The sequence below is a fragment of the Corvus moneduloides genome, chromosome 14 (genome assembly GCF_009650955.1).
Source record: "Corvus moneduloides isolate bCorMon1 chromosome 14, bCorMon1.pri, whole genome shotgun sequence".
NCBI classification, from domain to species: Eukaryota; Metazoa; Chordata; class Aves; order Passeriformes; family Corvidae; genus Corvus; species Corvus moneduloides.
Genome location: NC_045489.1, coordinates 17,716,334 through 17,737,784, shown reverse-complemented (window position 1 = coordinate 17,737,784; position 21,451 = coordinate 17,716,334). Strand labels below are relative to the sequence as shown.

Below are 21,451 nucleotides of genomic sequence, written 5' to 3'. Positions count from 1 at the left end.
AATTCACTCAGTGAAATAAAACATAAAAGAGATCCAAGTTCTTTTTTTACTGAATTGCCTTCATTATTTGGCATATAGTTAGAGAACTCTGCCTTTTTTCCCCACCAGCCTGGAGGGCAGCTCATTTTGTAGAGCTGGAGCACAGTGAAGAGTGGCACAGCACAGTGCACAGGAGCCAGCAGGAAGCAGCTTCTGCCTTTCCAGAACTGTTTTTTCCCCCTACCAATAAAGCATGGTCTGAGTGGGATAGGGAGGTATTCCTCAATGATCTATAAATCATTTTTTCTACCACCTTTTAAAAATATCCATTTCCTCAGTAAGGTGCATTTGTCATAGGAAAAAAGCTGTGTGTGATGAATAACCTCCTCTTTCAGCAGGGGAGGAAATGCATGGAAATGATGGGTGTGAAGGCAGAGGAGCCACATCACCATGAATTTGTTGCATCTGAGCTGCTTTAACTGCTGGCAGCTCCTCCTTTGTCCTGGGGCTTTGAGCACATGTTTCTTTTCACTTTTGAACTCACCTGTTTGACCCCTACCTGTGCTACAAACCTGAGCTACCCAGCTGTTTCTCACAAGGAGGTAACAGAGAAGAGGGGTGAAGCTTTCTTAGGCATTCAAGCAAGAGCTGTGCTGCTTTTGCTCTATAAAAATACAACATTCACACATCTTACTCTATGATACTTCATACACTTCTTCAGTCTCCTCCAGACACTCAAGTACTTGATGAATTTTAAGTAATGATTTGCAGATTCAGCTGTTACAATTGAAAGCATCATTCCATCTGGCTCTTTGGTCACTTAATCCCACCCACAGCAAACAGGCTGCTGTTTGTGTAATTTGTAATGTGTGTAATTGCCATCTGACATTGCTTGTGTAGTGTTCAGGATATCGTCAGTCTCTGGGTCCCACTCATGCCCTTAAACTGTTTGAGAACACAGAAATTGTCATGTTTTTCTGGTGATCTGTGCCTCAGATCGACTTGGTGAATATTTGTTGTGTGAAATAGTGCTCCTTCAATTTATTTCATATTTCACTGTATTTTGCAGTCACCCTGAGCAGCTGAAATCCTGGAGTTATGTTTCTAGCTATGCAGTTCACTTGGGCTTTTTTCTCCTGCCTAACATGAATAAACCATCGTGTTTCTGTGTTAAATACTTGGAGACCTTCCATCTCCCCAAAGAAGAAGGATTTTCCCCTTGTGTGCCTGATTTCCAGCTTGTGTCTTGTTTTCTGCCAGCAAACGGGACCTCCAGCAGTCAGCTGTCCACACCCAAATCCAAGCAGTCGCCGATCTCCACGCCCACCAGCCCAGGGAGCCTCCGTAAGCACAAGGTATTACGTTTCTTATACCTTACTACATCTCCTTTTGCCTCAGTCCATCACATTTGTGGAACTCTGAAGTCATGGCCATATTCTCTGGAAGAATAACAACAACTCCTGATGTTCAAACAGTGGAATTTGGCCCTTTACCTATAAGGGTCATCCTTCAGGGCAAGGTGGTGAACAAACCATTGGCCTGATTCCTCTCCTGGAGTGGTTAATGTGTGCTGGAGGCCACACAGAGGGATCAGAGGAGATAACTTGACCATGAACTTATGTCACTATTTGGAAAAGTCATTGATGGATATGGTTTCATGTAAACCCTCCTGTCCTGAAAAGCCTCAAGTGCTGGCAAATCAGGCCCCTAAACAGCAGAATGCAGATGTTACTGGAGCTCTGAAACATCACTTTAATGATGCTCCTCAAGAATTTAAATTTAATTATTTAAGGCCATGCTCTGTTTTACAGGAAGCAGGTGATTCTTACAGCTGGTGGGGTAATTGTGTTGTGGAAGAGTAGCTGGTTTTGCTGGTCACAGACAGCGTGGCTAACAGGTAGCACAGCATCCTGGCAGAGATCAGGAAACCTGTGCTGGCTCATGGATAATTCATGCATTGATTTATTTAAAAGGTACAGCAGCTGTCACAGCTTTTTCAGTTCCTGTTATTCAGGGCCACTCTGTGCTGAGTCCAGACTTTCATTTCTGTGGGCCTTTGCATTTCTGGAGTAGCCACAGTGCTGCTTCCAACAGTTTTCACTTGATACGGAAACTGGAGCTTGGACACGAATGTGGGTGTGAGAGGAAGTCAGGGGGGTTTCTCTTTAGTAACCAGACTGTACCTCTCAGCCTGAGTGTGACTTTAAAAGCATTGACTCGGAATTTTTTAAGGGTAATTAAAAAATTCTGGTAGTGCTGAGGTTTTGCAGTCAGCAGCCACGTGGAACCCGCCATGGGCCACATTGCAGGGGTTGAACTAATTCTGTTTAACGAAGGCACAGCTGAATCCAAATGAAAACTGTGTTTTCCTCAGGACCTCACTCTCTTCTCAGCTGCTCAGTCTAAGTTTGAGGATAAACACCAATTTTAGCACAATGTGTCCAGATTTGTTATTAATTTGTAATTGAGAACAGAATCTGGCCCCTGGTCAGCAGTTCAGCAGGAGTAATGCTGTAAACTGCGTTCTTTGCTTCAGCATCAGGGACACAAAATACTTTCCAAACTTCCCATCTCATTTAGAACTTCAGAGATGAAGATTTGCTTCTTGGTCAAGACAAGTGAAACTCACCTTTTTAATCTTTTATGTATGTTTTCAGCTGGCTGATCTATGACCTTTCCAGTGCAGCCCTGAGACCATTTGTAATAGATGGTGGCTGCTGAGGGCAAAGCCAGCCCAGCTATGATTTTCTGCACTAAGTTAAGCCAATCAGCAAACACAAATGCAGCATTTTAGGTTACCAGAATATTCATGCATCGTTGTCTTTCTCCCAGGAGCAATTTCCTGCTTATGATGAAATCGATTTTCTTTTTTCCCCTTGAAGCTCAAATGATAAATGCTTAGGTTGAGTTCACCACAAAGTCCTATTTTACCTCTTCTTGTATCTAGATTTCTGTGAATTTCCTTCCTGAATATTTGGGTTTTTCTTCATTTTGCTCACAGTTATTACTTTCGTGTGGGTCAGAGTTCAAAAAGGTCCCACAAGAGCTTTAGCCCTCAGCCTGGTTCCTGTACCTAATCCCACACAGAACGTTAAACAAATGGAATTAAATGGTTACCTCAGAAAGGGACACTGGAAAAGCTTTTGGTCCAAATAATAAATTTGAGATTATTTTCTTAACCCTTCCAATTGATTAGAAGTTGCTTAAAATAAAGAATAAACCATGGAACATGTGATTTTCCTGGAGATTTGTCCTGAGGGCAGCTGTCAAACCAAGGTAAGACTCTTTATTGTGGACTTAGGTTTAAAGAGATGTGTTTAAGGCAAGGTGCTGCTCTTTCATGCATGTGCTGGAATGGACACGTTGATCCAGAACAATAAAAAAACACTTCTCAAACTTATCCCCAGACAGTCAGCAGGAACAGAGATGCTCTTGCTCCTCTGTGCAAGGAGCCTGCCTTGATTTTAGCCTTGAACTCCCTGGATTCTGGTGAGCCCAGCCCAGTCACCAGTGCACGATTCCTCCACCCTCTGACCTGCCAGGAACTGAGCCACTCGGCTGCTTCCTTTTGTGTGGCCAAGGGTGGGAACTGATGGTGAGGGTTAACATTTTCTCCTTTCTCCCTACAGGACTTGTACCTGCCCCTGTCTTTGGATGACTCCGATTCCCTTGGGGACTCCATGTAGAGCGACGTGGAGCTAAATGTCCATATTGCATTTGGGATCCAGCAAAGTACTTCTGCCAGAACAAGCAGATAGGTGACTGGTGCTTTCAAGTCAAAGGACACACGGTTATATGTCATTTTTGTTCTGTGATTTATCCTCTCTGTGCCACAAACCAACACCTGCCAGTCTATAGAGATAGAGGGATACCATTCTTCTAAGTTACAGGGATGCAAAATGGGCATTGTGAGAAATTTGGGGCCGATGTGCCAACGATCCTGTGCATTTCCCATCTTCTTCTATTATTTCTTCTGCTGCAACCATGTGATTTTCGTAGTGATAGTAAAGTAGCTCCCCTGGAGGTGTGCAAATGGACCCCTTGCTGAGCAGTTTGCAAGCTGGAGTAGAGCAGATGATGTTCTCCACCTGTGCAAACTGCCAGCCTTTGCCAGCTCGCCTGCTCCTCATCCACAGCCCCAGTTTTGGCACCTGCATTCTAACAAGTCTTGGTTTTATTGTGGAGGGCAGGAGGGAAAATGACTTTCTAGTTTGATGCTTAATATGCCAGCAGAAGCTTGGATGAGATGAGGAATGATTGTGTCAGATGCTGAGTAAGGTTAGTGCAATAATTCAAATTATTCAAATATTATTTGGCCTTTTTTTTTTTTTAATAATTAAGCAAAAACCCATAAATCAGCTGAGTTATCTGGAGTAGAACACCTTCCACATGCAATCCAAGGATGCTGCTAGCTGGTAACAAATATTTATACCTCCCCTATGGTATCTCTCTATCTCTGTAACAGTAATGCCTTGAGAACAGCCAACACTGAAAACACTGTGAGAATTTGTTTTCAGGTTTGACACCCTATAGGTCACTTTTTATAGCAAAAAATCAATACACTTTTTATAAAGGAAAACCTTGTATCTGTGTTTTGGGAGTAAGGATTCAAGCTCCTTCTTTTTTATAAAAGCTGGTGATTTTCTTTTGTTTAAAAAACACGTTCAGAAAAAAAAAAAAGTACAAAAAAAACCAACCACAACTGCAGAACAATAATAACAGCAACTCAGTTTAGAAATCTTGTCATCACTGCCAAAACAGACACGTGTAGGGGGGAAAAAAACGGTCAACTCAAAATATTGAATGTTTTGATAGTTTTTGTAATGTTTAAGATTACAAATTTGGTTTTTTACACTTCAGTATTCCTAACTATGGCCAGATTCTCTACTTATATAACAAATGAAGTTTTGTGGTGTTCTAAAACCCATATTTTAAGAAACTCTTCTATCTGAGAAAAACAAACTCGCTGTATTTAGAGAAAGCTTTTGCTTTTATTAATCTGTAATGCCTCCTCCAGAATGCAAAGTTCATCTCCTCACGCAGGGCTGGTGGTTTTTACAGCGCTGAAGCTTTGTCCTAGGCCAGCTGCCATTGCCTCCCTCCCTCATGGAATAAGCTTTGATGAAACTGATTCTTGCAGAACTTTACCTAAATGAAATCTGTGCAATCAAGTCTTTCTTTGTTGCTCTATTTGCCTTTCTTTTTTTCAACACAGACACCTACTCCCTCTTGCCTTGCAACCCCTTGTGATTAGGATGGATTTTATCCTTGTGCTGTTTGATGCTCCATGAATGCTGGGTTGTTCCCAAAGCCACTCCACGTTTTGTTTGCTTGCATTGCTGGGATGAAACAATCTGTGCAGGCTGCATCCTTCAAGGCTTGTGTGATCATACTTCTGATTCAACTTTTTAAAAGAGATTTATCAGAGAGAGGCCAGGATTGGGAATTGTCAAGGGGTCACAGTTATCATGCACCAAATTTGCACCCAGAAGTCTTAGTGCATGATCATTTACACCCAGAGTTTTGCACAAGAAACCATTTGTTCTCACTGATAACTTCATTTGATTGAGTAACTCTCTGACTGCACAACTGCTAAATGGTCATTTTAAATATTGTAAATAGAATCCTGGGGTTGGTTCACAGGCTAAGGGCTCGTGTTGAGGGTTTGTGGGGGGGAAAGGATGGTGGTGTGGACAAAGCTTGGGTGCAGTAGCCAGCACACCTCTGAGCCCTTGGCACTGCTGAATTTCGTGTCTGAATGGGAGCAGGTCTCTGAGTAACCCTGTGCCTCAAGCTGTCTGTCTGTCCCTGCAGGGACAGCTCTGTTCTACCTCACTGGGGGTTGTGAGGCCAAATGTTGGTTAACATTTGTCAAGTGCTTTCAGATCCTCTAACAGAAGGTGCTGAAATATTCTGGGTGCAGATTTGGTTATGGGTGCTAATTTTTGGCTGTTTAATCCCGTGAGTGCTACTGTAGACACTGGTCATGAGCAAAAAGGACTTTTTTTAAGCATAAGGATGTCAAAGGCCTTGGTTATGCTAATAACAATATTATTCATCAGAGCTTTTGTCTTAGGGAAAGCTTTAGTGGGACAGATAATTTGACATGCTTTTACCCTCTCCTCTGTTCTGGTGATGGAAATCTCACAGTCCCTCCCTGAGTCTCTGCTTTTCCAGGGACCCTGAGCAGTAGCCATGGATGGACTGGGATTGCAGTCCAGGGTGTTGTCACACGGTGACAGAGGCCATTCCTGTCACAGTCAGGGTTAGCCTGTCCTGCCGCCTTTCCTCAGAAAAAGCAGGAGACCAGCCATGCAATCCCATCCAGGTTCTCTTGCTGCTCAGTGCAGGACACTCGCCACACATCCACCAGGAAACCCAAATCTCTGCTATCCTGGGCTGCTCTCTGCAGCCTGAGCTGCTGGAGCTGGTGGTAGTAGGAAAGGAGGCTGGGAGATGCTTTTAGCCAGTGGCTGGGAGTGCAGTTTGTGTAAGAGAAAGCAGGATCCCAAGGGAGGAATGATCCTTTGTTTGGATGGCTGTTGAGAAGGGCTTCCTTTCCTCCCTGCCAAAAACTGTGTTTGGTTATTTGGAGATGTTTTTCCTGGTGGAGCATCACTAAGAAATCACTGAGCTCTTCCTCCTGAGCTGCACCTGGTGGACACATCTAAAACTTGATCCTTCCAGCTCTCCCTTGGGAATGCAGCTTTGTTTGCATGAGGATCATCCTGTGGTGGGGCTGAGCCCAGCAGTTCCTTCAGGGAATTAGGGAGACCTTTGAAAAGGCCTGAAAGAATTAAAAAAAAAAAAAAATGTTCAGTGGGAAAAATAGCCATTCAAACCAGCAGAAGCCACAAAGAAAACAGGGTATGAGGCCAAACTCCCAAGTTTTAAGAAGCAATTTTCTATGTAGAAATGCCTGGGCAGTAGAAGTCAGTGAGCATTTCAGCTGTAGCATAGAGTGAAGTCTGTATTAATGCCAATATTGCATGAGTTCTTGTACAGAAATGCATGTGGAATGTTACATACATTCAGAACTAGTTATCTTTGGCTTTGTAGGATCCCTCATGTAGATTTGAATACAAAGAGAAACAGTGCACAGGCATCAGACCTTAGTTTTTTAAACATAAGGACAGCCCTCATTCAGGAAAGAACTTAAAAGCTTAAATTTTAGCACGTGCTTTACTCCTGTCGACTTTGCATGAGATTAAGCTTGGGTTTGGTCAGAAAGCTTTCCTGAACTGCTGTGAATTAGTAATTACTTCCAATATACTACAGCAATTCCAGACCCTGGGAGATCCTGGAGCAGATGATAGGAATTCCACTATATACTCCAGAGTTCACCTTTCATATTCATATTTTTTTTACATTTACAAGTACAATAAAGCTCCACATGATATGAGGATTTGCCATATTAATTCTGCTATAAAACCCCTGTCTAATTTGCCTCACGAGGCTGCCTTTAGTGCTTTCGGAGACTAATTGAATCACTGGGACGATATTGTTTTAAAACAATACAGTATTTAAAAACAAATTGGAGAGACCCTTAAAGTAGTAGGGCTTTGTTTCTTTGAAATCTGCCTTCATTCAGTATAATTTAGCAAATTTGCATATAAAGATCCCTGTTTCAAACACAATCATTAGGAAGGAATAGCACAGACTGAGGGCTTTAGCATTCATACACTCAGGTGATGGTCTTGACTGTAGAAGATGAGAGCAATGCAGCAAAACCTTCAACCTTGGGATTTTTATCAATTGTACAGCATTTATAATCCTGAAGTTTCTGTTTTAGAGCCTCATCTGTTAAACGATTTGGAGCTAGTTCAGTTCCACCAGCTAAATATCTTGAAGTGATTTGGAAAGAGTTTGATAATGGGATTTTACCTTGGTTTGCTCTGTGATGGGAGTTGGAAGTAGCTTTCCCCTACCATTGCCTGTGTTTCCTTTCCTATATCTGCACATTATTTATTGTCTTCTCAGGAGCTAGAAGCACTAATTGTGTCATTTTCACAGACAGTAGAAGGATTCTGCTTAGAAAACAATTGCCACATCTCTCTCATCCTCAGCTAACACATGTAGGCATACAAAAAAATCACACTTGGTCGAGCTGCTATTTCTCATTTGCTTGTTGAGTACTTCTGAAGAGGAAAAAAAGGAGGGAGAACCAAAAATTGTGGCAAACAGCAAAGCACTGTTATACCCAGGCATTTCCAATGGGAAGCAAGGGCATTAAAGCGTTAGTTTCTCCTTATCCATATGGATAACATTTTCTAGGATGCCTTGTCTTTGCTTTCTCATGCCTTTGAGGTCAGTGCTGCTCTTCCAGCACACCCTGTGGGAGTGCTCTGTGATGCCAGGCTGAATCCCTACACAGACACTGTTCCAGGGACAGCCATCCCTGGAAGTGGCATCTTCTCTGCAGGGGCACAGTGTGGATTTTCCAGTCTGAGCCTTTCCCCAGTGTGCTGTGAGAGCTCTGGCGTGATTTTTGTCGCTGACCTCAGTGGTGCCCCACAGCCATGAACCAAGAGTTCTCTTTCACTGTAGGAGAGGCAGAATCATTTTTAGAGAAAGGAATAAAAAATAGCCAAGTAAAGTAGATAGAAAATTAGTCTAGAAAGTGTCTCCTCAAGCTAAGACAATCCATAGCCAGAGAAAAGCTCTGTAGAGGTGTGTTTGCTGCATGCCAGGTGCTGACCACAGCCACGACGGAACCAAACAGCTTCTTTTTCCATGTAATGACTTGGGCCCCAAGTTATTTTTCTGGTTGCTGATGGAAGCAGGCTGGGACACTGTTTGGGGCTGGTGAGATTCTTTGTAGAAGCAAATGGATGGCATGAGATGAAGATCTTTTTTCTGTGTATCTAAAGAGTCAGGCCAGTCCATGCAACAGGACGAGTGCTTTACACGAGACACCTGGAAGAGATCCAGCTGAAAGCCCACCTTGGTGTAATGAGAGCAGGAAGGTGAAGACTTTAAGTGCCTTCTTACATCCTTTGGACTGTGCATGTGCCCAGCAAGGCCTAGGGGACAGCAGCCTTGACCACAGCAGACAGGGCACACTTTAATTCTTGAGGTGTTTAGCCCATCTCGTGAAAATTGCTGTCTCCAGAATCACAGATTTCTTCTGGCTGATGCCTCTGTCCCATCTGCATGAATCTGAGCCTCTCCACAGTATCTCAGGAAATGGTAAAGCTGAGTCTTGTGCCTCACAGCTGCTCCTCACTGTGGAGTGACCAGGGCTGGGTTCTGCTGCAGCAGTTGTTGATTCTGCTGTTCAGATGTTCTTCATCCTCCTCTGCTCCTGGCTCGAGAGCTGGTGTCTCCTGGTGCCTGCAGGTGAGAGGCTGGGAGCAGCAGTGTATGGACCCCACTCTGTTTTGTCTCCTCTGGAACAGTTCTAGTCCGTGATGATTGAAGGTCTGAGGCCAAGCTGACAAACCCACATGTTTTAATAGGGAGAGGGGAGATTTTCAGGGAATATAAGGTGGATGGAAAGGCTTTTTCCAGCAATGCCATTGCACAGCTGCTCTGACAGGATCCCAGTTGCAGGGCGTGGTATGAGTGCTACACCTGCACATGCAAATGTGGAGTTTTGGGGTCACAGACCACTGTCCATCCCTCAGGACACCGCTTAGAGAAGGTTAAACATATTGACAACTATTTTTGGCCAACAGATGAGCTTCTGAGCAAATGAGAATCACACCTAGTGGATTCAGCAGTGGGGTTTCAGAGCCAGTGGGGTTTCAGAGCTGCTGGGGTGTGGCACAACTCTGGAGAGATCACTTCTCCTTGTGCTGTGGTGTCCCAGTGCACAGAGGGCTGGTCCCAGTACTTCCCTCCACCTGCAGGGTGCTTTGAGATAAGCTGATACAGAGAGCTTGCTTTTAAAATGTATTCATTACTCACCAATGTCTGAACACATTGTAGAAGCAAACTGTGTCTCTGGCAAGTCTCTCACAGAACTCTGGCTCTCTCAAAAACTCTGCTGGAAAAATCCTTAAGTATTTCAGTCACGGTGAAAGACACCTCATTATTAGTTCCCCATCGAAACCATGGGGGAGCCAGCAACATCCCTGGGAGGAGAGGAAGGTGATACCCTCATCCAGCAACCCATTTCTCTCCTGCCTGAATACAGCCCCCCACTGCCCCTCTTTTTATTAGAGGTATGTGCACATATCAGAGGCAATTCGTGTCACCATTCAAAATACGGGCCTTGTGTTTATAAACAGTGAATAAATCTGATTATTCCAGTGGCTTTCTACCAAGAAAACAGTGGGCCAGGTGTTGAAAACCTTGTTTGTGGCCAGATGTCTACATGGGAGAGAGCTGCCTTGCAGTGTCCTTGCTTAGTGCACTTGAACTCACCTATTGTGACTCTTGCTCTTTATCTCAGTGAACTCAGGACTCTTGAGCCAGTTTAGGGGTTCCCTAGGTCTGACAGTTTAGCACTCAAACTGAAGAAGGAGGAGGATGCCCAAAGGGAATTAAGAAATCTTGGCAATAATTAATCTGTCAGCTGAAAAAAGGAAGTTGGCACCATCAGGGAAAGATGCTGTGATGGAAAACACGGGAAATTAAGGGAAAAGCCTGTTCCTTAGAGGAATGGTGGGGGATGTTTGTTAAGGGGTAGGTACTGAGTCGTGAAATGAGCTGGGGCTTCAGAGAAAATCCAACGGCAGGGAGAGCATGAGGCACAGCCCTGGACAGGTCAGTGCCACCGATGGGTGAGAATGATGAAAGACAAAAGCCAAGAAATTCTAGGGACAAACTAAAGAGAACGCTGGGGCTAACTGGGGATCTGTGGCTTGGTTTGGACAGAAGAGCAGGAGCAGCTCCTGGCTGCTTGTTGAGACTCACTGTCCCTGCAGGTACCTAGGCCAGGGGACAGGTACCTGCCACAGCAGTGTCTGTCCCACTCCCCTTGGCAGAAATAAGGCCAAACTTGGCTGCAGGCAGGAGAATGTGGCATGAAGCTCCTCCCCTGCTGCCGTGTAACTCTCCTGCCAGCATGTGCCATCCCTCAAAGGGAGAAGGAAGATCCAGCCCTTTGCTGAAGGACAGCACCAAGCTGTGAATTTACACTCCTCCCCATCAGATCAGAAACAGCAATTAATGATCAGCGTGCCCTGGCTTGGGGAGGACAGACGTGGCACTCTGGAGAATAGAAGATAATAATTAGGGCATCTCAGAGCCTCCCATCCCTTCCCACGGAGCTCAACAAACTCTGGGAAAAGTGGCAACCCAGCCGCACCAGGATGAAAAGCCAGGACAGGCTCCTCAGGGAGGTTTCCTGGGTTTGCTGTGTGGGCACAGGGGTGATGCTGATCTTGCCCAGGAAATGCCCAGCTCGCGTGTGAGGGCTGCTGCGGCCACCACAGCAATGGGAAGTCTGTGCTGAACACAGGCACCTGTGTTTAACACTGGTTTTCTCATGAGATGTTTTTCCTAAGTTCAGTTGAGCTAGAGTGCTTGTGAATTTAATCCTAAACCACAAAATCACTGACTTATCCAAACACTTTTTTGCTGTGTAGGCTCAGATTATTTTTTTTGTTGTTGCATGAAGATTGCACCTCTTTGTTTCCATAAATTCTCAGACACTCAGTATAATGCAAATGGAACCCAATACACCTAATTTTCTGCTGCTTTAACCAGGCAGAAGCTCCTCTGTAATTAATCTATGAATCTATTTGGTCCAAGGTTGGTCTCCTATTTCAGAGATTGATTACTGTTGATAATACTTGTGTGATTGATTACTTGAGTGGGGATTCAGTTTCCTGGGTGACAGCTGCAGCCTTTGCAGAGGAAAGCTCACTCACCCCAGTTATAAAGTGATCTCTTCTATGGACCTCAAATAGCAAGTTACAGATGGGAGATATCTTGTATAGTTTAATTATAGTTAATGATAAAGCTGAAATAGTTTGTTGAAATACCTTAAAAGTTTTAGAATTGAAAATTAAACAAGGAACATCAGCAAATCAGGGCCTCCTCCATATTTTCTGGTTCTAAAGAGTGTTGGCTTTATCTCACTTTACTCTCAGTCTACCAATAGATATGCCCTGACCCCAGCAGGTTTATGGAACTAGAAGTAGTATTTCTATTTCTAGCAGTATTTTTTTCTACTCTTGTCCCATCTAGTACCAGGCAGAGATTTATGCTTGGCTTGGTTTTTAGAGAAGTGTTGCCAAATGTCTCTTAAATAAAAAAGGAAGGTTCGGTTCATTTTAGGTGACTCATCTAAACTCAAGGCTGCTTTTGAATTTTATCCAAGCTGGTTCTTCCATCTCTATTTGCAAGAGTTATATATAGGAAATGGAGCTAAATTTGAGTCACATTTGCACAGTGGGGCTGTTGCAGAGCACAGTGACTCATCTGGCACGTGCAGTCAGGATGGAACACGGCGGTGGCACCTGGTCAGGGAGAGCCAGAGCCAAACCCTGGCTCTGAATCCCTGAGTTCTGGGAAACCCATGCACAGGGTCAAACTTGGGAAATACCGCAAGGGACGAAATGGATCCCAAGCTTGGGTCCAAGCCCAGTTCTTGACATGACAAATTTTACCTTCAGAGAATCCCTGAGAAACATTTTGTGGGGTTTATTTTTGTTGTGGTTTGGGTTTCGGGGTTATGTTTGGGGGAGTATTTTGTTGTTTGTTTAAACTCCAGCATGGCTGCTTTTCTCCATCTGCTTCCAACCCTTGCAGAACAGGTATGGATGGACTTGTAATTCACTTTCCTTAGCAGGTGGCAGGTGAAATCCTGTGATATTCTATTTCCCTCTCATGCTGACCATACAGTCACAGGGGGGTTGCAGAACACACAGCTTTTTTTTCCCTTTTTCTCCCTCTCTTTAAGACAGAGGAGCTTTTTCCAGATTTAGTGTGATGTCTAATGATGCATCTGCCTAAAAAGAAGAATGTCTAGGGAATTAATTGCACTGCTAATTGGTGTTTATAGATACGGTGAAGCAGAAGTATTGAATGTAAGAACAAGGAAGCCTGTGAGTTATAATTACATGCTGAATCCTGACATGTGAAATTGTTGTTAGTTTGCTTCTTATTTAAATGATGGGTGATCCAAGCAGCTTTAGCACCGTGGCAGTCCTAGTACAGCTGTGATTAGCAATTAGAAGACACCCAGGGTCTTTTGGAAAGAGGAAACCTGTCTAGCCAAACCTCTTCTATTCTCTGAAATGATGACACATTCCCCTCCATGATTCTCTGGGTTTTGTGACACTGTCTAGTCTGGAAGCACAGGAAAGGAGGATCAGCCTGCTGGCTTTGCTGTCACTAGCCTTTGTCTGCTTTCTCAATTACAAATCCTGTCCCAAGCTGAGGTGAGCAGCTCCCATCCCTTCAGCCTGAGCTCCACACGCTGCTCTTGTCTGGAGAGCAGGAGCTGCCTTTGCTCAGGACCCTGCGGCTCCCAGAGCTGCAGAGCCACCACCCAGTGGTGCTGAGGGAGGGAGATGTGCAGCTGAACTGGAACGTGATCATGGATTACTGTCTTAGGTCATTCATTGGGTTTGTATGATTTCCTCATTAATGACAAAGCTGCAATATAATATAACTGAGAGGCCACGATGTATTTTCTCTTGTTGCTCAGTGGGTGGGGGTTGGAGGGGCAGCTGGGTTTAAAGTTTAGCTGGTATACTTTAAACTCTGTGTACATAACCTTGGAGGACACGGGGGTGGGAAGGGGTCCATTGCTATTTTGGTGGGATTGGTAAACTTCAGGATGTTTTTGTTTAAAGAATAAGGTATTTAATTAATGACATTGTACAAAGAGCTATTAATTTAAATGGTGCTTTTGTTCTCCTACCCCAGACCTGTCTAACCTTTCTTTTTGGCAAGCCTGCAGCAATGCTGATCATGTTGACTTTTGTACCTTGGGGGAGTGTGTGGAAGGGGAGGGGAAATGCTTTTCTCTTCAGACAAATAACGTTGCCCATAGTTAACTTCCTGCTTGGATACATACCTTGAATTTCCTTTATGCTGAATTTCTATGTGAAGGTCTCTTCAAAGGGGCAGAACAAGCAGAGGTTATTCCAAAAGATCTCAACTGTATCATCTTGTAATATATTGCAGCTTTATGCCAATGATTCCTTGCTTACCTGTACACAGTCCATGCATGTTTTGAACTAATTTTGCATTCTCCATTTGTGGTGAGTTATTTAGCATTTTAACCACCTTTTGTGCCATTCAACTTGTACAGAAAACATTTTTATTGACGTTTTAAAGGGAGGGGGAAGAAAATAAAAAGACCCCTTCTGCTCCCTAGTTGTAGGTAGAACTCAGTTACTTAGCAAACAGATGTAGATGAGTGGTTGTAGTGTTAGAAATGTTGGCTTGCTCGTGAACAAGCTCTTGAGAGTAAATGCATGGTCCTGTACCTCTCTCTTCTTAATTAGCTCTTCCTTTCCTCCTGGAAAGATTCTCTCCCTCTCTCTTACTCTGTCTTTGTCTCTCTCTCTCTCTCGTGGTTGTAAAGTACAGATTTGGGCATAAATAAAGCGATAAACAACCAGGTTTGAAAAGCAGTTCTCAACAGGTTCTCTCGGGGAACGTATTTCTCGCAGTGCCTTGCCTTGGCACGTTGATCAGACTCCATCTTCCAGGATGAAGCAGGTGCAGATCAGTCCCCCGCTGCCTCTGCTCGGGCTGGGGAGCAAATCCAGCCTTTGGAAGTTTGGCTCTGGTGGAGGGTGAGGTGCTGCTGGGCCACCGCAGCTGAGGCAAGAGGCACGAGCGGCGTCGGCCGTGGCCTCCACTCCTGGTGGTGCTGGTTGTCCCTGGGACTCGTCCCACGGCCCCTGATTTGCGGAGTTTGCACACACTTTTGATTTTCCTGGATACGCAGCGAGGGGGTGGGGATGGGATAAGGGAATTATGTTGTTGGGGGGTCTGTAGACAACTCCTTCTCCACACTCCCGAGCTCTGAGTTGAGTACAAGGGGCTTCTTGTTTATTAGCTGTGGTTCTGTTGGCAGAAGATGGGAAAAAGTCTTGGAAAAGATGGGGTCACCCACAAAGATGCATTTTCTAAGAAATGGACTTAAAGAAACCCCAAAAAGCCGTGCCACAAAATCACAAAGTGTACCTAGATCCACACCTCTATTCCCTATGGCTCTTCTCCCTTAACAACATTTCCTTTTGTTAGAAGATTTGACTTTCTAGGAAAAAAAATTCCATTTTTGTGAGGTGTTGTGAACTGTTTTTACTACTTGTAATAACCATCCCGGGTCTGAGTATTCTTGTAATGCAATGCCATGCAGCAGAGAACCTGTCCACTTTATAGCTTTGCTCTCAATATTTGTTACTCATTGTTTTCTCATCTAAATGTACATTTGCAAGATGTGTGTAATGTCATTTTCAAAAAATAAAATTTGGTTTCAATATTTAGGCCGATAAAAACCTTTCTGAGGCTTTCATTTGTTGAGTGTGTGTTGACTGTGACTTGTGAATTATAGTAGCACTCTTTCATTTTGATACCTCAGCTTTCCCAGATCTGCCCCACTTGTGTAAATGCTGAAAAAAAGAGACTGGGGAGGGAACCTGATGCCCCTGAATTAAGGAAGGCCCACATCTGCCTGACTGAAGCAGCCCAATGTGTGCAGGACCCATCCTTTTGCCTAAAGGGCTGGGCTCCCTGTGGGTCCCACTTTGGGAGAAAAGGGGCAAATTAGGGCAGGTCTTTCCCCGTGTGAGCACTGCAGTGAAAACTGCTGATCCAAAGCAGCAAACGTGGGCCCCATCTGAACTCTGTCCTGGCACCCAGGGCCTGGGCAAGGCCTGTGTGGTCCCACGTGAGTTTTGGAAAGTTCGGTGAGATTTGAGAGCTGTGTTTGTCCTGCCTTCCCACACAGGCCTGAAAAAGCTCCGAGTTGTCTTTTCACAGCCTGTCTGTCAGAACCACAGTGAAGACAAAAGCTTTCTTCCCTGTGAGCCCTGAGAAATGATGATAAGGCTTAGACCTCCTCAGTGACCTGTCCAGCACCAGCCACTTTGCTGTTTGTTTCTGCTTCACATCTGCAGAAGTAAAAGTGAGTGTGGTGAGTCAGCTCTGGCCATTCCCGCTCCAGACTGGGTGCTCTGAAAGACCTTGGACTCTCCAGGGTGTTTCATGCTCACATGGAGCCCTTCCTCCCTTTTTCCCTGTGGCCAGCACACATCAGCCCAGGGAGGGTGTCCTCGTTGCCCTCTGGGCCAGAGCAGAGGCTGTGCCAGCTGGCAAACAGCACCAGGGCTACCAACAAGTCGTCTCTCTTGGCCAAGTGCTGGCACCCCCTTGGCTGATCACACCATGCCAGGACAGGCCAGAGCAGCACAGACAGTGCAGTTCTGTTTGCAAGGAAAGACCACATGGGAAAAAAATGCAGTTCTCATCATGAAACCAGGAGAAAATGGCTCTCAGGGCAGCCTTTGTCTGAATGTGCATGGGCTGAAAGTGAAGGAAATGTCAGAAAAGCAGAACGAGTGCTTTTGAAAACTCTCTGCTTGTGTCCCTGTGCCCTGCAAGAGCCAACAAAGCACCCTGGTGTCTCTTGCAGAGGCTGTGTGTTGGATGAGGTCAGTAAAATCAAGGAAGTGCTCCTGCCCAGGCAAAATGTCCAGAAAATGGCAGATTTGAAACCTGCTGTGTGAATCTATCACAGCTATTCCAGGGACTCCGGACAGAGTTAAAAGGAAACCCAAATGCTGGTAGTGTGGCACCCCCAACCAGCACTGCAAGCCACTGGAGATGGTGCTGCTGTCTTAGCAGGAGTTCCTCTGGCACACAGAGAATCACTCCAGGTTTACTGTTGTGTCAGTGACAGTAAAATTCAGCTTCCACAGCCCAGCCTTCCTGCTGCATCAGCCTGGATCTAGACAGAAATGTACATCAGGGATGCCAGAATATGTTGGCAAATCAGAGCAGCAGAAGTGTTTGCTCCTGAGAAGTCTCAGTCTGAGCGTGTTGGCCCTGTGTGGTGTCAATTGCTTGGACTGAAGTAAAAGTTCTGGCCTGGTTCAAAACCCCTTGGCTGCTGTCTTCTCCTCTTCCTGGTGTGTGAAGACAACACAGAGGAGGATTTTAGATCACTGGAAATGATGCTTGGCATCTGTGTTCAGATTTTGGGCTTCTTGAGCCCAGGGCATCAAATCTGGAGTTTGACTCCTCTCTCTGCTGCTCCTTTTCACTGTCTGCCATCAAATCTTGTGATTTAAAAACCTTTTTTCAGGTTGTCACCCCAGGCTGGCTGTGTGCTGCTCTCCAGAAAACACACCAGTGCTGGTCCACCTTCTAAAGCAGAGGTGTCCCAATGGATGGGAGTGTCCATAACCGTGGGGAGATTCTCCAGGGAGCTGTGAAAACCCCTGAGTGGGATAAACACCCTGGTGACACTGCTTTAATTGTATCAGTGCATTGTCAGCCTCATCAGGCTGACCTGCATCTCTAGCTGCCTTACAAGCTTATTAATAAACTTTTAATATTCATATCTTCTGGACATAAGAGACCTGACTAAGAGCTCCCTGTCCTGGTTTGGGCTGGGAGACAGTTAATTTTCTTCCCAGTAGCACCAGCTCCAGGTGTTGTGGTTTGGGGTCAGTGTGAGGATAATGTTGATAACACACTGTTGTTTTCAGTCACGGCCAAGCAGTGTTTGTGCTCAGACTTTTCAGCTTCTCATGCCCTGCCAGTGAGGAGACTGAGGGGCACAAGGAGCTGGGAGGGGTCACAGTCAGGACAGCTGACCCCAGCTGACCCAAGGGATATTCCAGACCATCTGGAGTCATGCTTAGCAAATAAGCTGGGGGAAAGTCATCCATGGGCTGGGCAACTGCACTGAGCATCACTCGCTTTGGACATTGTAATACTTTTTTATTATCACCACCATGATTATTTTCTTCCCTTCTGACCCATTAAACTGTTGTTATCTCAACCCGTGAGTTTTCTCAGTCTCACCATTTCCACTCTCTCCCCGTGCCCAGGAAGGCAGTGAGTGGCTGTGTGGGGCTGAGCTGGTGGCTGGGGTTAAACCAGGCCACCCAAGAACATCCCCCAGTGTGACAGGGTGCAGGGGCTGAGCTGGGCAGCACTGGCAGGGTCCTGGAGGCAGCATGGCTCCCTCACCCTCTGATGTGGCCTCGGTGCCTTTGGGGACAGGCAGGGTCACTGGGAGTGCCACAGCCTGTGGAAGAGAACACCAGAGAAAGCAGAAAGACCTTCCAGAGGCACCAGGGGCTGCTCAGGTCTTCAGGGTTGGTGGAACAGGAGAACTCAGTTGCTCTTTTTGGGGACAGAGAGGGGGTCAAAGATGCCACTCTCTGACATGGCCTCAGTTTTGCTGGAAAATAAGACACCAATGCTAACATAAGGTTGAATTAGCACAGAAGCCTGGCTGGAATAACCCACAGCCAAATCTGTCAGCAGCCTGTAAATGGTGATTCTTCCAGAGCTGCCTAGAAAGGTGACCAGCACCTAGAGCAGGGTGCAGCAATAAAACCCTCATTTCAAATTAAAACATGGCCAGCCTGGCCTCTGCAGAGCGATGCATTTGTGCAAGCAGGAAAGAAAATCTTTGGAAAATGCTGTTCTGTTACAAATTGTCCATGCTTTAATTAAGGAGTCCTCATCGGGGAGGAAGATAACTGTGAGATACATGAGAGGAGGAACACACTTGATCTATAATGAGATCAGCTCTCAAATGAGGTCGCCCACCCATGCACCGCTTGTGCACATGCAGTGGGAGCAGGAGCCAAGCACGGGGAGATGAGGCCAAGCTTTTGTAGCTCTGCAAATGAATGGGTCATGCTTTGGGTGGGGAGGGGACACGAGGGGGAGTGATGCAGTTATGTGCTGGAGAACTTGAGGACAAGGGCAAATGTGTCCTCCCGTGCCCTCCTCACTGCCCTCTTAAAGGACAGTTCCCTTATTCCTGTGCCTTGTGACAAAGGACCCTGCAACAGGCTCCAGGCACACACGGGCCAGTGCAGCATCCCCTCATGGGATTAAAACAGAAACTGAAAAACACCTTTCTGTCCCCTTGACACAGATTTAGGTACATAAAACTGAGCCCACCCTTAATATCCTTAAATCTTTAAATGACTCAGGATACTCTGCTTTTCTGGTCAGAAAAGTAGATCAGCTGTGACTTTAAATGCCAGGCACCAGCTCTAGGAAAAGAGTATTTAGAGCAGTAGGCTACACCTCAGGAGACTTTCAGCTCCTGCTGTGGCCACAGATTTCTGTGTCACCTAGGGAATCACCTGGGGCCACAGACAAAACACAGCAAGTGCCCAAAGTGGGCTTAGAATTTCTTTGGACTCCAGGTGCCAGCAGGATGGATACTCACTACTTCAGACTCCATGTAAAGAGTTTCACCTGGGAAACTAAAACAGGTGCTGAGAGGTACCAGCACAAGAAACCACCAGCACTGTGAGAACAGTCCTGGCATCTGAAGCTGCAGGAAGACAGATCTTCACTAAATAAAAAAATGTCATTGCATGATCAAGTGTCCAAGGTGAAACCTCCCAGGCTCCAAAGCAGACATGGACTGCAGTGAGCAGAAAAACCTAAAGCTTGGTGCAGTGGGGTTCTGTCTTGGAGTGCAGAGCTGCTGGGATAGGCTTGGACAATGTTCCTGCAGCAGCAGCATCCCACAGACCATGAATGACAGGGCAAACATGAGCCAAGCCCTGTCCAACTCCTGCCAACATTAAACAAGGCTCTGATTTCAGGCTGTGGGAGAGGGGCAGCACTCCTGGAGGCCTCAGCATCGCCGATGGAGAAGGGGAAAGCGCTAAGCCCGAGCACATTTCTCATGACCCTGAGACAGGAACAGCTTTATCCAAATCCCACTGAGAAACAAGAGTGCTACAGGCAATGTTTTAAATATTTAATGTTTACACAACACTCGGAATACAAATGGCAATTCAAAGAGAAGGGAACTCCTGTCTCTGTGAGCTCCTCAGGGAGTTTTCTCTTCATGTGTGGTTTTCAGCTTGATTGATGCCTGCCCACACAGCGAATGGCAGCAGGGGATGTGTCCCATGTGCCCCCAAAACACCCATCCTGCTGCCACTGCACAGGGCCCTCACTGCCAGAGAATGGGGAGAAGCTGGGGAAGAACCGGCCTCAGCCATGGGCACACAGAGAAGCAGGATGGGCCCAGGGCCACAGATGGCTGAGGGAGAAGAGCCAGCCCCTTCCCTGGCCCCTTCCCCAGCCCTGTGCCTCTCTGCCCTCCCAACACCACGGTCACAACAGTCCCTATCCCAGTCCCTCGGTGATTTCAGCTCCTTTAGTCCCTATCCCAGCACCACCAGCTTTATTTCACTGCCAGCTCTGCCGATTCAGCTCGTTCCACATCTTCCCCCGGCCATCAGCTGAGGCTGCTCCAGGTTCTCATGGCAGGATCTTCGTTATGGCTCCAGCCGAGCCCCACAATGAGCTCCATCACTACAGCTGCTCCCCCATTCCAACAACTGCTATCCCAATCCCACAGTGATTTCAGCTCCAGCCCCACAAGCTTCATTTCATTGCCAGCTTGGCTGTTTCCACTCCAGCTCCACATCTCCCCGCTGCTGACAGGTGAAGCTGCTCCAGGTTCTCAGCAGGATCTTCATTTTAGTTCCAGCCCCCCAGTCCCTACCCTGTCGCTGCCGCACAGGAGTTTCACCCCCAGCCCTACCATGTTTATGTCTTGCCACCTCTGCTGTCTCAGCTCCTGCTCCTCAGCTTCCCTCTGCCTCCAGCTAAAAGCTGCTTCTGGTTCTCACTCCAGCCCAGGGCTGTTGACAAGGACATGAATCAGTCACTGTCATCACTTCAGTATCTCCATGAGCTGTCACACCCATCCCAACAGGGGCTAACGAGACCTGACCCCCAACACACCCCTTCCCACAATCCCACCCCAGCCGGCAATAAGGGCAAGGAACAGCCACTGAGCCCCAGGTTCCCCATCCCAAAAGGTGCCCTTGGGCTGGTTCTGAGTCCCAGGAACACCACTGAGATTCCACCCCCGGCTTGTGCTTGACACCACTGGCTGGGCTGGAAGCCCCTGGGTAGCTCCTGCAGCCCCTGAGCTGCAGCTCCATCCCTGTTTCTGTGGGATTTATTTCAGCTCCCCCACATGGGTTTGGGTCTAGCTCCAGCCCCTGGGCTTTACATCCCCTGTGGCCCCAGTCCTACAATCTTTATTTAATAAACACTATTTATTTAATAAGAGAATAAAAAAATAGAATAAAAATACTCTAATACAAAATATTGATAGAACATAAAAGCAACACAATAATGGAATGAAACAACTTTATTGCCTTTACTTTTAATATTACTTCAAGCTCCAGATCCCCACAGTGCCTGCCTACCCCTCCCTTGCCTTTCCTTCCCCTCCCTTGCCATGCCTTGCCCTGCCTTCCCTACACCCCTCTTGCTTTGCCTTGCCTTTCCCACCCGTCCTTACCTTTCTTACCCCATCCTTGCCTTTCCCACC

The 21,451-nt window shown here is 46.1% G+C and overlaps 1 protein-coding gene across 6 annotated transcripts in view; it reads left to right on the top strand.

The window, feature by feature from the left end:
- Positions 1-15,392, top strand: part of DCX (doublecortin) — a 77,195-nt gene extending 61,803 nt beyond the window's left edge. For 4 of the 6 annotated variants that reach the window (XM_032124310.1, XM_032124315.1, XM_032124313.1 and 1 more), the window contains 2 exons: positions 1,240-1,337; positions 3,609-15,392. In XM_032124310.1, coding sequence (XP_031980201.1) covers positions 1,240-1,337; positions 3,609-3,665 — 155 coding nt within the window. In that variant the 3' untranslated portion in view covers positions 3,666-15,392. The remainder of the gene's footprint in view (positions 1-1,239; positions 1,338-3,608) is intronic. The other 2 variants (XM_032124314.1, XM_032124316.1) reach the window with 1 other exon arrangement.
- The last annotated feature ends 6,059 nt before the right edge of the window (positions 15,393-21,451 follow it).